At 46.1% G+C, this 14,598-nt stretch overlaps 1 protein-coding gene across 1 annotated transcript; it reads left to right on the top strand.

Annotated features, from left to right (window-relative positions):
- The first annotated feature begins 1,529 nt into the window (after positions 1 to 1,529).
- On the top strand, positions 1,530 to 14,141 carry LOC100563185 (uncharacterized). Its single transcript, XM_003230111.3, has 9 exons — positions 1,530 to 1,653; positions 4,011 to 4,124; positions 5,323 to 7,002; positions 8,252 to 8,351; positions 9,199 to 9,347; positions 9,489 to 9,601; positions 10,604 to 10,693; positions 11,028 to 11,150; positions 12,812 to 14,141. The coding sequence occupies exons 1-9, from the start codon at positions 1,584 to 1,586 to the stop codon at positions 12,995 to 12,997; spliced, it is 2,625 nt and encodes an 874-aa protein (XP_003230159.2). The 5' UTR covers positions 1,530 to 1,583; the 3' UTR covers positions 12,998 to 14,141.
- Positions 14,142 to 14,598: the final 457 nt, after the last annotated feature.

Raw genomic sequence — 14,598 nt, 5'->3', positions numbered from 1 at the left:
TTAGAATCATAGACTCCTAGAATTGGAAGGGACCCCAAGGGCCATCTAGTCTTACCTAATTCTGCTTTTTTTTTCATGTCAAGAGCGACTTGAGAAACTGCAAGTTGTTTCTGGTGTGAGAGAATTGGCCATCTGCAAGGATGTTGCCCAGGGGACGCCCGGATGTTTTGATGTTTTTACCATCCTTGTGGGAGGCTTCTCTCATGTCCCCACATGGAGCTGGAGCTGATAGAGGGAGCTCATCCGCACTCTCCCTGGGTGGGATTCAAACCTGGCAGCCTTCAGGTCAGCAACCCTACCTTCAAGTCACAAGGCTTTAACCCACTTCGCCACCAGAGGCTTCACCTAATTCTGCTAGGAAAGAACACTACAATCAAAGCCCTCCCAACAGATGGCCATCTAACCCTTTTCTTTTAAAAAAAAACCAGAGAAGGAGACTCCACCTAACTCCTAGGCAACATATTCCATGTATGGGTTGCTGTGAATTTTTCGGGCTGTATGGCCATGTTCCAGAAGCATTCTCTCCTGACGTTTCGCCCACATCTATGGCAGCCATCCTCAGAGGTTGTGAGGTTTGTTGGAAACTAGGCAAGTGGGATTGATACACAGTATCTGCGGAATGATGTCCAGGGTGTGAGAGGCAGGTGTGAATGTTGCAAGTGGCCAGCTTGATTAGCCTTTAATGGCCTTGCAGATTCAAAGCCTGGCTTTCTCTCAGCCACACTACCCTGTTTCCCCGAAAATAAGACAGTGTCTTATATTAATTTTTTCTCCCAAAGATGCACTAGGTCTTATTTTCAGGGGATGTCTTATTTTTCCACAAAGAAGAATTCACATTTGAATTTTTTAAAAATGAAAATTTATTATCTACTGTACAGTAGTTGTCATCACAAACCAGCATAACCAAACTGAATCCTTTCAAGAATTTCCATATTATATTTTTTGCTATACTGTTTTTAAATTACTGTTTTAAATTTCTGTTCGTATGTAAATTTATGTTGTTGTTGGGCTTGTCCCTGTGTAAGCTGCCCTGAGTCCCTTCTGGGAGATGGAGGTGGGATACAAGAATAAAGTTATTATTATTTCTTGTTACTATCTTTATTTCCATGTACAATAATCTATGGTATGTACATTTACCGATCCTGCATGCTTCCAAACAAAAACTTTACTAGGTCTTACTTTCCGGGGAGGCCTTATATTTAGCAATTCAACAAAACCTCTACTAGGTCTTATTTTCTGGGGATGTCTTATTTTCAGGGAAACAGGATATTTGGGGCAATGTTCCAATCCCCCTCCCCAATAGATAGGATGATACCATGGGTTCCTGCACTAAGTTAAAATCCCCAACAGGCAAATGTGCAATAGGGTTCGTCTTGGGAGCCTTTCCAGGAAAGGAAGGGCCGCAGGGTCCAAAGGGAGGGAGAGAAGGAGGGACACTGGTCAACATATCCATCCCTCCTTCCCTCCCTCCTCTTTCTCTCCTCCTTTCAGGCTACAAAGGGCGGAGGAGGAGAGCACTGGCTCTCTATTCCTCCTTCCCTCCTCCTCCTTCCAACCCTTCTTCCATCTGTCAGTGGAGGAGGATGGATCGAGGAAGCCCAGCCAGGGGCCAGTCCCTGCACCAGTCGGTGGGTCTTCTCGCCATCTCGGCAGGTAAGGCGACCAAAGTCTAGATGGTCTTTGAGGGTCCCTTCTTTTTCCCCTATCCTTTCTTTAAAAGGCTGGTCAGGCTAATAATAATAATAATAATAATAATAATAATAATAATAATAATAATAATAACAACAACTTTATTTTTATACCCCGCCCCATCACCCCGAAGGGACTCGGGGCGGCTTACATGGGGCCTTGCCCGATAAAACAATCAAATATCAAAACACAGCAATAAAACAGTTATCCAATAAAAACATCAATTATAGTAAAAACAATCGTTAAAATCAACATAAAACATACAATATTAACACTGGAGACTAATTCATAGAACCCAGGCAAGGTGCAACATGTGCCGAAATGGGCCGAAATGGGGAAGGTACATGGTCTTTGAGGGTCTCTCCTTTTTTCTCCACCCTTTCCTAAAAGGAGGTCAGACTAGATGGTCTTTGAGGGTCCCCTCCTTTACCCTTAGGTAAAGATAAAGTCCAGTCATGTCTGACTCTGGGGGTTGGTGCTCATCTCCATTTCTAAGCCAAAGAGCCGGCATTGTCCCTAGACATCTCCAGGTCATGTGGCCGGCATGACTGCATGGAGCGCCGTTACCTTCCCGCCGGAGTGGTACCTAATGATCTACTCACATTGGCATGTTTTCAAACTGCTAGGTTGGCAGAAGCTGGAGCAACAGTGGGCGCTCACTCCGCTCCCAGGATTTGAACCTGGGGGTCAGACTAGATGGTATTTGGGGATCCCTTCCTTTACTCTTATCCTGTACTAAAAGGGGTCAGACTAGATGGTCTTTGGGGATCCCTTCCTTTTCCTTTATCTTTTCCTAAAAGGGGTCAGACTAGATGGTCTTTGGGGGTCCCTTCCTTTCCTAAAAGGGGGTCAGACTAGATGGTCTTTGGGGATCCCTTCCTTTTCCCTTATCCTTTCCTAAAAGGGGGTCAGACTATATGGTCTTTGAGGGTCCCTTCCTTTCCTAAAAGGGGGTCAGACTAGATGGTCTTTGGGGGTCCCTTCCTCTTTCCTTATCCTTTCCTAGAAGGGGGTCAGACTAGATGGTCTTTGGGGGTCCCTTCCCCTTCCCTTATCCTTTCCTAGAAGGGGGTCAGACTAGATGGTCTTTGGGGGTCCCTTCCTCTTCCCTTATCCTTTCCTAGAAGGGGGTCAGACTAGATGGTCTTTGGGGATCCCTTCCTCTTCCCTTATCCTTTCCTAGAAGGGGGTCAGACTAGATGGTCTTTGGGGGTCCCTTCCTCTTCCCTTATCCTTTCCTAGAAGGGGGTCAGACTAGATGGTCTTTGGGGGTCCCTTCCCCTTCCCTTATCCTTTCCTAGAAGGGGGTCAGACTAGATGGTCTTTGGGGATCCCTTCCTCTTCCCTTATCCTTTCCTAGAAGGGGGTCAGACTAGATGGTCTTTGGGGGTCCCTTCCTCTTCCCTTATCCTTTCCTAGAAGGGGGTCAGACTAGATGGTCTTTGGGGGTCCCTTCCCCTTCCCTTATCCTTTCCTAGAAGGGGGTCAGACTAGATGGTCTTTGGGGGTACCTTCCTCTTCCCTTATCCTTTCCTAGAAGGGGGTCAGACTAGATGGTCTTTGGGGGTCCCTTCCTCTTCCCTTATCCTTTCCTAGAAGGGGGTCAGACTAGATGGTCTTTGGGGGTCCCTTCCTCTTCCCTTATCCTTTCCTAGAAGGGGGTCAGACTAGATGGTCTTTGGGGATCCCTTCCTCTTCCCTTATCCTTTCCTAGAAGGGGGTCAGACTAGATGGTCTTTGGGGTCCCTTCCTTTACTCTTATCCTTTCCTAGAAGGGGGTCAGACTAGATGGTCTTTGGGGATCCCTTCCTTTACTCTTATCCTTTCCTAAAAGGGAAATCAGACTTGATGATCTTTGAGGTCCTTCCCTTTCCCCCTATCCTGTCCTAAAAGAGGGTCAGACTAGATGGTCTTTGAGGACCCTTTCCACTTCTCCTATGCTTCAGCCGGCAAAATCTCTTGGGTGGGCCTTGCTGAGCCAGTTTTCATAACGAGTCTCCGGTGGCTTAGGGGATAAAAGCCTTGTGACTTGAAGGTTGGGTTGCTGACCTGAAGGCTGCCAGGTTCGAATCCCACTCGGGGAGAGCGTGGATGAGCTCCCTCTATCAGCTCCAGCTCCATGGGGGACATGAGAGAAGCCTCCCACAAGGATGGTAAAAACATCAAAACATCCGGGCGTCCCCTGGGCAACGTCCTTGCAGACGGCCAATTCTCTCACACCAGAAGCAACTCTGGTTGCTCCTGACACGAAAAAAAAACCCCAAAAGTTTCACATTTATGACTTTGTCTCTGCTGCCTTCCATTTTTTAATTCTGTTCCAGGTGCCCTGTTATTGTTGGTGCATTTCTACAGCTTCACGCGGCCGGTGCCTTTGCTCTCCGAAACGGCCCTTGGGACCCTCCTGCTCTTTCTCTCCTGCCTCATCGGATACGCAGGTGAGGAAATGGGTTTGAGGGTTTGTTTTGGGGCACTTGTTTTACCTCCCATGGCCTTGCACTTCTCCCCTTCCTACACTTCCAGGTCATTCTGATTTTTCTTCACCTTTCCCACATATTGACTGGTAACAGCTATCTTTTTGTGGCAGCCTAGCTGCCTACTTGATCCCCTTTTCACCAAAACATCACACAGGTGAACAAGAATAGTAAGTTTATTAAGAGAGTAATATAAAACCAGTTTCAAAATACACCCATGAGCTAGATTTCCAGAAGCTTAACAAAAAGCAATGACCAACTCTGAATAAAAAATTCAAAAATTATTTAAGGCAAAAGCAAGAAACTGTAACCCAAGGGTTCTTGCACCTTTTTTGTTTCAGGAGTGGCTTGAGAAACTGAGAGAATTGGCCGTCTGCAAGGACGTTGCCCAGGGGACGCCCAGATGTTTGATGTTTTACCATCCTTGTGGGAGTTTCTGTCATGTCCCTGCAGGAAGAGCTGGATCTGACAGAGGGAGCTCACCATGCTCTCCCCAGATTTGAGCCACCAACCTGTTGTCAGGTTTAACCCATTGTGCCACTGGGGCTCCGGTTGTTGCACTTCGACTAGGATTACTGTATATACTCGAGTATAAGCCTAGTTTTTCAGCCCTTTTTTAAAGACTAAAAAAGCCCCCCTCAGCTTATACTTGGGTGAGGATCCTGATTGGCTTATATTTGGGTCAGCTTATACTCGAGAATATATGGTACATTTATTATTTTTCTCTATTATTATTGGTATTATTACATTTATTATTTTTCTCTATTATTGTTGCTACTACAGTAGAGTCTCACTTATCCAATATAAACGGGCCGGCAGAATGTTGGATAAGTAGTTTTAGGATGTGTCTTTCAGCTGCATATGGTAAATGATTTCTCCTATACTTTGTCCTTTTTAAAATCCAAAACGTGACCTACTTGGTGGATAGCCCTCGTAATTACTCAAAAACCTGCCAACACCACCAGGTCTTCAGTTCCTTATGGAAATTGGATAATGTAGGGGATTGCCTGATCTCTTTTGGCAGTGCCTTCCAGAGCCGGGGGGCCACTGCCGAGAAGGCTCATCCCCTCGTCCCCACCAGTCGCACCAGCCAAGTGATAAACACCATCCTTCTCCATTGTGCCCTCCTTGCTCTGCTGATCCTTTCCTCCTCTCTTAACAGGGATACGGAAGTCTCTCCAAAATGCCTCCATTTTTGTCACCCTATGTCTGACTATATCAGTCCTTTGGGCCAGTTATGGGGCCATTCAGGTGCTGGCCGGACAAGGGCTCCTCCATGATGCTACCGGTGTCCGCAATGCAACCGTTCCGGGGCTGGCGGCCTTTAGCCTGGCCTTGCTTCTGGTGGCCTTGGTGGGCTTCCTCCAGAGAGAGGCCATCCTGGCCGCAGTGGCCTTCTCCCTCTCCCTGGCCTGCGCCCATGAAGTGGCCTCCTTCTACGATGCCGCCTTTGGCTCGGCCGGATCGGCTTGTGGCTGCTTGGCAGTCTGCCTGGTGGGGGGCTATGCCGGCTTGGGGAGGGTCCTCTTCTTCCTCAGCAAGGGGGATGTTGTTTTGCCCGGCACAAATCTGGCTGAAAGAGGGGCCAAGGAGGGGTCGAATGCGGTCAACAATGACTTGGTCCCTTTCGGGCTCATCCTCAACCTGCTATCAGCCAGTGTCTTTGGCTGCCGGCTCCTGGGAGTGACCGCTGAGCTCTCCCTGGGTCAAGTCCCTTGGCTTTGGGCTGGAGGGCTCTGCCAACTGGGCATCTCCATCTCCTGCTACCGAACCGGGGATGCCCTCCTGGCCATCTTCTCCAGCTTCACAGCCGTCTTGAAGTTTGTGGCCGGCTACTCCCTCCTGGTCTTGCTCTATGTGCCCGAAGTGCCCACCTTCCCCATCCCATTCTTCGTGGCCTTTGCCCTCCTCTTTGCTGTTTTGGCCATATTCCTTGCCCTCGAGAGCTTAGTCGACGGTGTTTATCTCCTCTTCTATGTAGCCTGGTGTATTGCTTTGGCTTCTAGCCCCCATGGCTTTTTTGACAGCGGCCCTCAAGGGGTTTCTGTAGCCATTTTTGTGGCCTCGGCCCTCATGGCTCTAGTCCATCTTTATAACAGGAAGGCTAGTGTCCGCATCCCTCAGGGAGAGCGGCTGCTCAAGTCTCGGCTCTCAGGCCTTGGTGCTGTCAAGTTCTGGGAAGGTGAGGCTTCTCATGCTCCGTACTTGGGCTACTCCAAATACGCAGACGCGGAGGCCCTTGGCTATGCTGGCAGCACATTGGCTTCTTTTGCCATCACGATGACGGTCGGATGGACCTCCCCACTCAGCACAGTGGTCATCCCTTGTGTGGTCGTGGCCGGAGGGGCTGTGAAGCTCTTGTGTGCCTTTGTGGCCTTCTCTCGTGGAAAGACGTTGGAGAGCGGTATCTTCATCCTCTATGGCTGTTTCTGGGTCATCTGGGGCCTGGCCAGGTACGGGGGGTTCTATGGCACGGCCCACGGCGGGGCCCACGTCCCCATGACCCTCGTCTCCCTCCTGGTCCTCAATGCCTTTCTTGCCTGCGGGACACTTTTCCTGGCTCTCTCCTGGTTTGCCTTGGTCTTGGCCTTCGAGCTCATCCTTCTCAGCTTCCTTCTGGATGCTTTGGGTGCCCTCCCCGCCGGATACGACATTGCCGTCACCATCGTCTTTGGACTGGTCAGCTTCTACGGCTTCCTCTCTGCAATGGTCAATGGCACCTTTGAACGGCCTCAGCTGCCCATCGGAAGGCCGATCCTGAAGCTTCGTGGCTTCGGAGGAGGAAGCCCCCAATGCCCCCACCTTCCGGCCAGGAAGGCCTCTTCGGTTAAGCAAGTGGCAGGTAAGGACACAAGTCCCACGTTTGGGCCTCTCTTTGTAATAGTACAACTATGGGTTGAAGCTCCCTTATCCAAAATACTTAGGATCAAAAGTGTTCCATGTTTTTGTTTGTGGAATTTTGAAATAGACATCATGAGATATCTTGGAGAGGGGACCCAAGTCTAAACACAATATTAATTTATCTTGGCTGTGAGGCAAAAACAGGATACGTATACTACTTCTATTTCATATATTTATGTATTTATTTATTTATTTATTTTCAAACTTATATGCCGCCACTCCCCTAGGGCTCAGGGTGGCTTACAAGAACCGGCTAAAATCATCAATTTAAAAACATCTTAAAAACATCTTTTAAAAAAATCTTAAAAACATCCTAAAAGCACACATATATACAGTAGATATACATATATACAGTAGAGTCTCACTTATCCAAGCTAAACAGGCCGGCAGAAGCTTGGATAAGCGAATATCTTGGATAATAAGGTGGGATTAAGGAAAAGCCTATTAAACATCAAATTAGGTTATGATTTTACAAATTAACCACCAAAACATCATGTTGTACAACAAATTTGACAGAAAAAGCAGTTCAATACATAGTAATGTTATGTTGTAATTACTGTATTTACGAATTTAGCAACAAAATACCTCGATATAGTGAATACATTGACTACAAAAATGGCTTGGATAATCCAGAAACTTGGATAAGCGAGGCTTGGATAAGTGAGACTTTACTGTACCTTAGACACACGAATTTGACAGAAAAAGCAGTTCAATACACAGTAATGTTATGTTGTAATTACTGTATTTACGAATTTAGCAACAAAATATCACGATATATTGAATACATTGACTACAAAAATGTCTCGGATAATCCAGAAACTTGGATAAGCGAGGCTTGGATAAGTGAGACTCTACTGTACCTTATACACACAGCCTGAAAGTCATTTTATACACACTATTTTAAATAATTTTGTTCATAAGACAACTCTTGTGTACCATTAGAGAGCAAACTCTCAGCTACCCAAGTGGACAATTTAGGATTTTGGAGCATTTCGAACAGGAGGTTTCTGGATAAGGATGCTCAACCTTTACTGGGGTTTGCCTTGAAACAAAATGTTGGAAAAGTTACTTTTCTGATTACGTTTTTTCCTTGACTGGAATTGCTTAGATTAGCAGAGCCAGCAAAAGCCAAGGCACTCCACCAGTGTAGTTCTGGGAACCTGTCTTTTGATCCCCCCTTGTCCTTACAGAGATCATGAAGCAAGGTGGGGCCTGTGGGATCCCCACGGACACCGTCTACGTCCTGGCAGCCGCCTGCAACCGTCCGGATGCTGTGGAGAAAGCCTACAAGTAAGGACGTGTGATGTTGATGTTGTGGTAATCTCTGAGCGGTTAGACTCAATTTAACCCTCTCTGGGGGAGATTCCATCAAAATCAGCAGAGTAGCAAAAGCAAAGCTTTCAAATGCAACTGGGCGAGCAAGAGAAGCCTTTAGGATTGCAATGGACTGCAGAGTCTCAATAAAAGTTCAAAAAGTATTTATTCAGGTAAAAAGAACTCCATTGTAGATAGAAAGGTTTGGGAGCTGTCTAGACTACTATAGACTGGTTTCTAAGGAAAAATAAGAAAGGAAAAATAACAAACATCTACATAGTTACATCTTGCCAGGAGAGATGGCAGGATGCTTCTTGTTAGCTAGAAGAACAAAGGGAGAAAAAGGAACCAAAATGGTTCGGCCTCATGGTCCAGTTTATTGGTGCCATAAAAGACATTCTGACCAATGGGAAGTTAGTGTCCCTAGAGATTCACATTTCTACTGACTTCAAAGTAAGGGATGTGACGTAAACAGGATAGAGTGAAACACAGTAAAGCCTGTCTAGGCATGCTTTGGAAACAGGGAAAGAAATCCCTCAATCTAACTGTATCATCTATCTAACTACATTTGGACTTGAGTAGTCCAGGATGATTTCCCAACAGTTGACACAGCTGGGTTTCTGCAGAGACTGAAAGCAAGGCTGTGGAAGCTGATGGATGGGATAGTTAGTTTGTTGGTGGGTTGGTTTCTTAGGCCCATTAGGAGACACCTTGGCATGGTCTCCCTATTGCCTGTGTGTTGTATCACCGCTGTGTCTTCCACTCCGTCTTCTATGTGGGTTGACTCTTTCCTTTCCCTGCCCCCCCCCCCCCCCCCCCCCAGCACTAAGCGCCAGGCCGAGGACCGTCCCATGTCTCTCTGGATTTCGAGCTTGAAGCAGCTGGAGCCGGTCAAGCGACTCTTCAGCCCCGTCCTCTGGGACTTCATGGAGGCCGCCTGGCCCTCGCCCATCAGCCTGGTGATACCTCGAGGTCAGAAAGAGAGAGAACAAAGGAGGGCCTTCCTTTGTGCTCTATGGTTGCCCTTCTCTTTGGGAGGTTCCTCCTGGCTTTCCCTGGGAGTGGATGTGGATCAGGAGCCGGCCGACTCTCACCTCATTTTTTCTGATTTAGGGGAATGGCTGGACTACCTGGGCTTGAAGGACTCCGCCAAGTATGTTGGCACTCCACAGAGCATTGCCATCCGCATCCCAGATTGCTCTGTCACCACCCACCTCATTGACTTGGTGAGCAGAACCCTGGTCTTCTCTTTGTGTATATCTATCAAGGAGAGTTGTTTTAGTCCACTTTGCCGGAGCATCGGAAAACAGGTGTTGTGTTACGGCCACTGCAAAAGGAAATAGATTCTCCCCACCATTTTATGTTATTATCAGCTAACCTGCTGTTAGGAATTGTGGGATGAAGTCCAAAACATCTGGATGGCCGAAGTTTTCCCATACCTAATCTAGATATACGAGGGCTATCCAGAAAGTACATTACGTTTTGGAATTTAAAATGAACAAAGTATAGGAGAAAACATTTACCATATGCAGTTGAAAGCCAGACCCAAATACCACCTCAACATAGTCCCCATTGAAAATTAGGCACTTATCATAGCAATAAAAGAATTTGGAAAGTCCTTCCCCAACAAACTTTGCCGCTTGGCTTGCGTCCTCAACCAGACGGGCGTCCCTTCTCACAGCTGTGCATGTGCATGCGCTCAACTTTTTCCCACATTCGTCCTGGATCACTCTTCTAAGTTTTTGCAAGAAGCACACCCTTCCTGTCCCAAAAAACGATCGCCATAACCTTCCTTGCAAGCATTTGCAAAACAGAAGAGCGATCCAGGACGAGCGTGGGGAAAAGTTGAGTGCATGTACATGCCCAGCTGCGAGAAGGGTTGAGGACGCAAGCCAAGCGGCAAAGTTTGGTGCAGAAGGACTTTCCAAACTCTTTTATCACTATGATAACTGCCTAGATTTCAATGGGGAATATGTTGAGAAGTGGTATTTGAGTCTGGCTTTCAACTGCATATGGTAAATGTTTTATCCTATACTTTGTTCATTTTTAATTCCAAAATGTAATGTACTTTCTGGATAGCCCTCGTATATAGAAAGATCTGGCCTTTTGGAGGGCCAAAAGGCCAGATCTGTGCTCAAGACTGTTGCTCTGGAGATGTTCTGCAAGACCAAATGTTCTACTTCATCTCTGCCAACATTGGCCCCTTCTCTTTCTATCCTGCTGTCCAGGTCGGTCCGATTACAGTCACGTCTGCCAATCCCACTGGAGAAGCGGACACCACCCACCATAACCAGGTGTTTGCCAAGCTGGGCAATAAGGTAAGCTCCACACTCTTGGCTACATTCAAATGAGCTCTCCATGGTGCTGAAACTGTTTTGCAGGAAAGGATTCAGCACCTTGGAGAGCTAGGCTGTCTGGACTGAACCGTGGAGTGGATTCCTTGGCATGCTGGCACAGAAGTCGCTAGCTAGCCCCATTGGGCAATCTTTAAATGGTGACCCAAAAAAGATTATGTGGAGAGGAACCCCTCTTGCATAGCCCTGGAGAAGCTGCCACTATGAGGAATCCAGAGGTCAAGACACAGAAACTGATCTGTAACCAAGAAACAACAGAGAGCTCCTTGGTTGCCATCCTGTACTCTTCCTTCTGCAGGTGGATGCTGTCTTATGCGCAGGCCCTTCTCCAGAGAACATTGCCTCCACAGTGGTGGACTGTACCAAAATCGAGAGCGGGAATATTGGGTTCTTCCGAGTCGGCATCGTCCCCAAAACCCAGGTTTGTCACACTCTTTCTTCTTCTTTGACCTTTCTATGTCTAACCTTCAGGTTTGACCAAATATGGTATGGAAAGTGGCACACACTGACCACTAGCCCAATTGTTGGCTTAAATCCTTCTATGAATCCAGATGAGAGCAGACCCTCTGGGCCAATGGGATTTCTACAGTTCAGTGGCCAATTCAATGGGTTTGCTTTAGGTGGGACAGAGCCATGGATCTTTGCAAGGATGCCCAGGATTGTGGGATGCAAAATAGCCAGGGCAACCAGAAGCCAAAAGTCTCTGTCATGGAAGAAGGAGGAAGAGGAAGAGGAGGAGGAAGAGGAGGAGGAAAAGGAAGAGGAGAAGCAGCAGTAGCAGTGAGAAAAGTGGACATTGGACCCCTGACATTCCTCACATTAATAAAGACTCCCACATAAACTAGACAGTAAACCATTCTATATATGGACAAGATTTAATGGCACTATCCAAGTGTAAAGGGTTATTAATAACTACCACCAAATTGTAAGGGAGCTATGAATAACTGCTGCCACCAATGCGTAAAATGCAGCCACCAAAGACTCAGAGAGGAGACCTTTTACTTTCCCCCTCTCTTCTTCACTTAAGATGGTAGCGTAACTTAGTTTATAATGTATGCGATAGAATCTTAGATGTTGAAGGAACAATAACAAGTTTATTCAGGCACAGAGCTTAGTGGTTACAATTCTCACTTAGCAGCACTTTCATTAACAGTTACCGTATTAGAATAAGATGAGTCAAACTCCCTAAAGTGTCTTTCTTTAACTTAAAGTAGTCAGAACTTCATACTCTGCCACTTTTAATCCGTAGTCACCCCTGAAATACACAATCACAGATTCTCTGTTCCTTACTAGGACACAGAATACATAAAATAAGTCACCAAACTTATTTTAATCTGACTCAAATGAACAATTGAGTCTCCCTTGATCCCCTCAATTTAGGATCAATCTTCCCTGTGCCTCATCAGAGCAAAGACTGACTTCCTTTTTTAAACTCTGCACTTCTTCATCAAAACGGCAGTTGGCTCCACCTACTTCTCCATGGCAACCAGCCTCTGAGTGCAGAGAAGCAATAACTGCAATACTCACCCTTTTAAAACACAAACACACAATTAAACATAACATCTATAAACCAAAAATTCATACTTCATTACACCAAGGCACTGGGATTAACCGAGAATTGGGATCAGCACCTTGGAGAACACCTTGAGTAAAACGAGTAGAGTGCCCACTCCGTTGATATGGAGCCCTGACAAGCTGAAGAAGATGCTGATTCTGATTGACTTGAGCAGTCCAGTCTGAAGAAGGGGATTGCCTGGACTATGCAAGTCTCATCTATTAGTTATGTAGTGGATGGGTTAGACTGAGGGAAACCTATCTATATTCCATGCATGCCATATAGAGAGGTTTCCCTCAGTCTAACCTATCCACAACTAATAGATGAGACTTGCGTAGTCCAGGATGATATCCAACAAGCCCCCAGCCCCATGATCTCCTAAAGAGGGAAGAACTTTGCAAACTCTGTCTTCTTCCTCCTCCAAAGGAAAGGAGTAACAGTGCACTGAGATATAGATTCTCATTTCTCCTTCATCTTCCTCTAAAAGCTTTGCCGCTGGCTCTTTACATCTTTGCTTTCCTCTTCAGGTCCTTCAGATTTTTGAACAAGTGCAGAAGAAGCATCAGTTGGGTCCTGTGAGCAACGGCACCACAGCAATGGAGGATAGCACTGAGGATCCACAGAAAGGGATGAATGGCAGCCATGTGTCAGTGGAGCCTCCCATAGAGGCCAATGGAACATGCCACCCGGAAGAGACAGGGTCTTCTTCCTGAGCAAAGCTGGTCGAAAGGGGTTTGCCTTCAGATGGACCCCAAAGCTATTGTAGCAATGAAAGAGAGGCTTCACCCTCGGTCTCTTTCCTTGGACATCAAATATTCATGGTTTTGTTTCTGAGCACCCATGGCATTCCCATAAAACAACATTATGGACAGCTATGCATTAAGAGCTGGTGCCTGTGGAGCAGAGGATCTGCTGTGGATTTTAATCCAAATTTGAAGCTGAAACCCATTTGCAATGCGATGCAACCTTTGCAGGAGGGTCTTTCAATGCAAGAAGGGGAGGCAATTGTCCTCTTTATTCTCAATTTTAAATATTTTTAAACACTTTTAAAGCCCAGTGTTGGGGAATCTGAGTGGTTAGGCTCAAAAATAACTCTCAGTTAGGATAATCCCACCAAAATATAGCAGAGTACAAGGAGTACCGAAAGGTCCCAGGTTCAAACCCCGGGAGCGAAGTGAGCAGCCGCTGTTAGCTCCAGTTCTGCCAACCTAGCAGTTCGAAAACATGCCAATGTGAGTAGATCAATATGTACTGCTCTGGCGGGAAGGTAACGGCGCTCCATGCAGTCATGCCAGCCACATGACCTTGGAGGTGTCTACGGACAACGCCGGCTCTTCGGCTTAGAAATGGAAATGAGCACTAACCCCTAGAATCAGACATGACTGGACTTAACGTCAGGGGAAACCTTTACCTTTTTACAAGGAGTAAACTCCATATCCAGCAGAAACGTATGTGTAGTGAACAGGAATAGCCTTTAGGATGGCTAAAGATTGCATTCTTTAGGTTCAAGAAGTATATTAAAGTAAAATGAAATACATTCTTGATAGAAAAGTCTTGGAGCGAACTGATGTGCTAAATTTCATCTTCTAAAGAAGGTTAAAAAGTTTTAAAAAAAAGTCAATGCAGCTACCTTACCCAGTCTACTTTTACAACCTCTCTGTTTTAATCCATTAGTTCATGTCATTTGTTTCTATTGGCTAATGTTTAAATTTTTATAATTGTGCATGTCTCTTGTCTATTGTTGTGTTTTATATTGCTATTGTTTTTATTCGGGCTTGGCCCCATGTAAGCTGCCTTGAGTCCCCTTTGGGGAGATAGAGGCGGGGTATAAAAATAAAGTTGTTATTATTATTATTATTATTATTATTATTATTATTATTATTATTATTATTTTATTATGACACAGCAAACAAGATAGATATGCTGGATTTCGTATCACAAAATCACAAGTCAAACACTTCCCAAGTGTCTAGGACTGTGTGATGTATTTTCGGATGATGCGCGCAGATCCCAGCAGGGTGGCCTTTTGCAGTTGGCAGATCGTAATTTCGTCAATGTCTGTTGTTTCCAAATGCTGCCTGAGATCTTTTGGCACGGCACCCAGTGTGCCGATCACCACCGGGACCACCTGCACTGGTTTCTGCCAGAGTCTTTGAAGTTCAATCTTGAGGTCCTGATAGCGGCTGAGTTTTTCCTGTTGTTTTCCGTCAATGCGACTGTCACCTGGGATGGCAACATCAATGATCCAAACCTTTTTCTTTTCCACAACTGTGATGTCTGGTGTGTTGTGTTCCAGAACTTTGTCAGTCTGGAT

This window comes from Anolis carolinensis, unplaced genomic scaffold (assembly GCF_035594765.1).
Source record: "Anolis carolinensis isolate JA03-04 unplaced genomic scaffold, rAnoCar3.1.pri scaffold_12, whole genome shotgun sequence".
NCBI lineage: Eukaryota > Metazoa > Chordata > Lepidosauria > Squamata > Dactyloidae > Anolis > Anolis carolinensis.
Note: the sequence above shows the minus strand (reverse complement) of the source record. Positions and strands in the feature narration are given on the sequence as shown.

Bases quoted from the DNA above. Each gene is read 5' to 3' on its own strand.
- LOC100563185 (XM_003230111.3), top strand. From the start codon at position 1,584: ATGGATCGAGGAAGCCCAGCCAGGGGCCAGTCCCTGCACCAGTCGGTG. The intron at 7,003-8,251 runs GTAAGGACACAA...TTGTCCTTACAG, and splicing joins TTCGGTTAAGCAAGTGGCAG to AGATCATGAAGCAAGGTGGG. The intron at 10,694-11,027 runs GTAAGCTCCACA...TTCCTTCTGCAG, and splicing joins TTGCCAAGCTGGGCAATAAG to GTGGATGCTGTCTTATGCGC.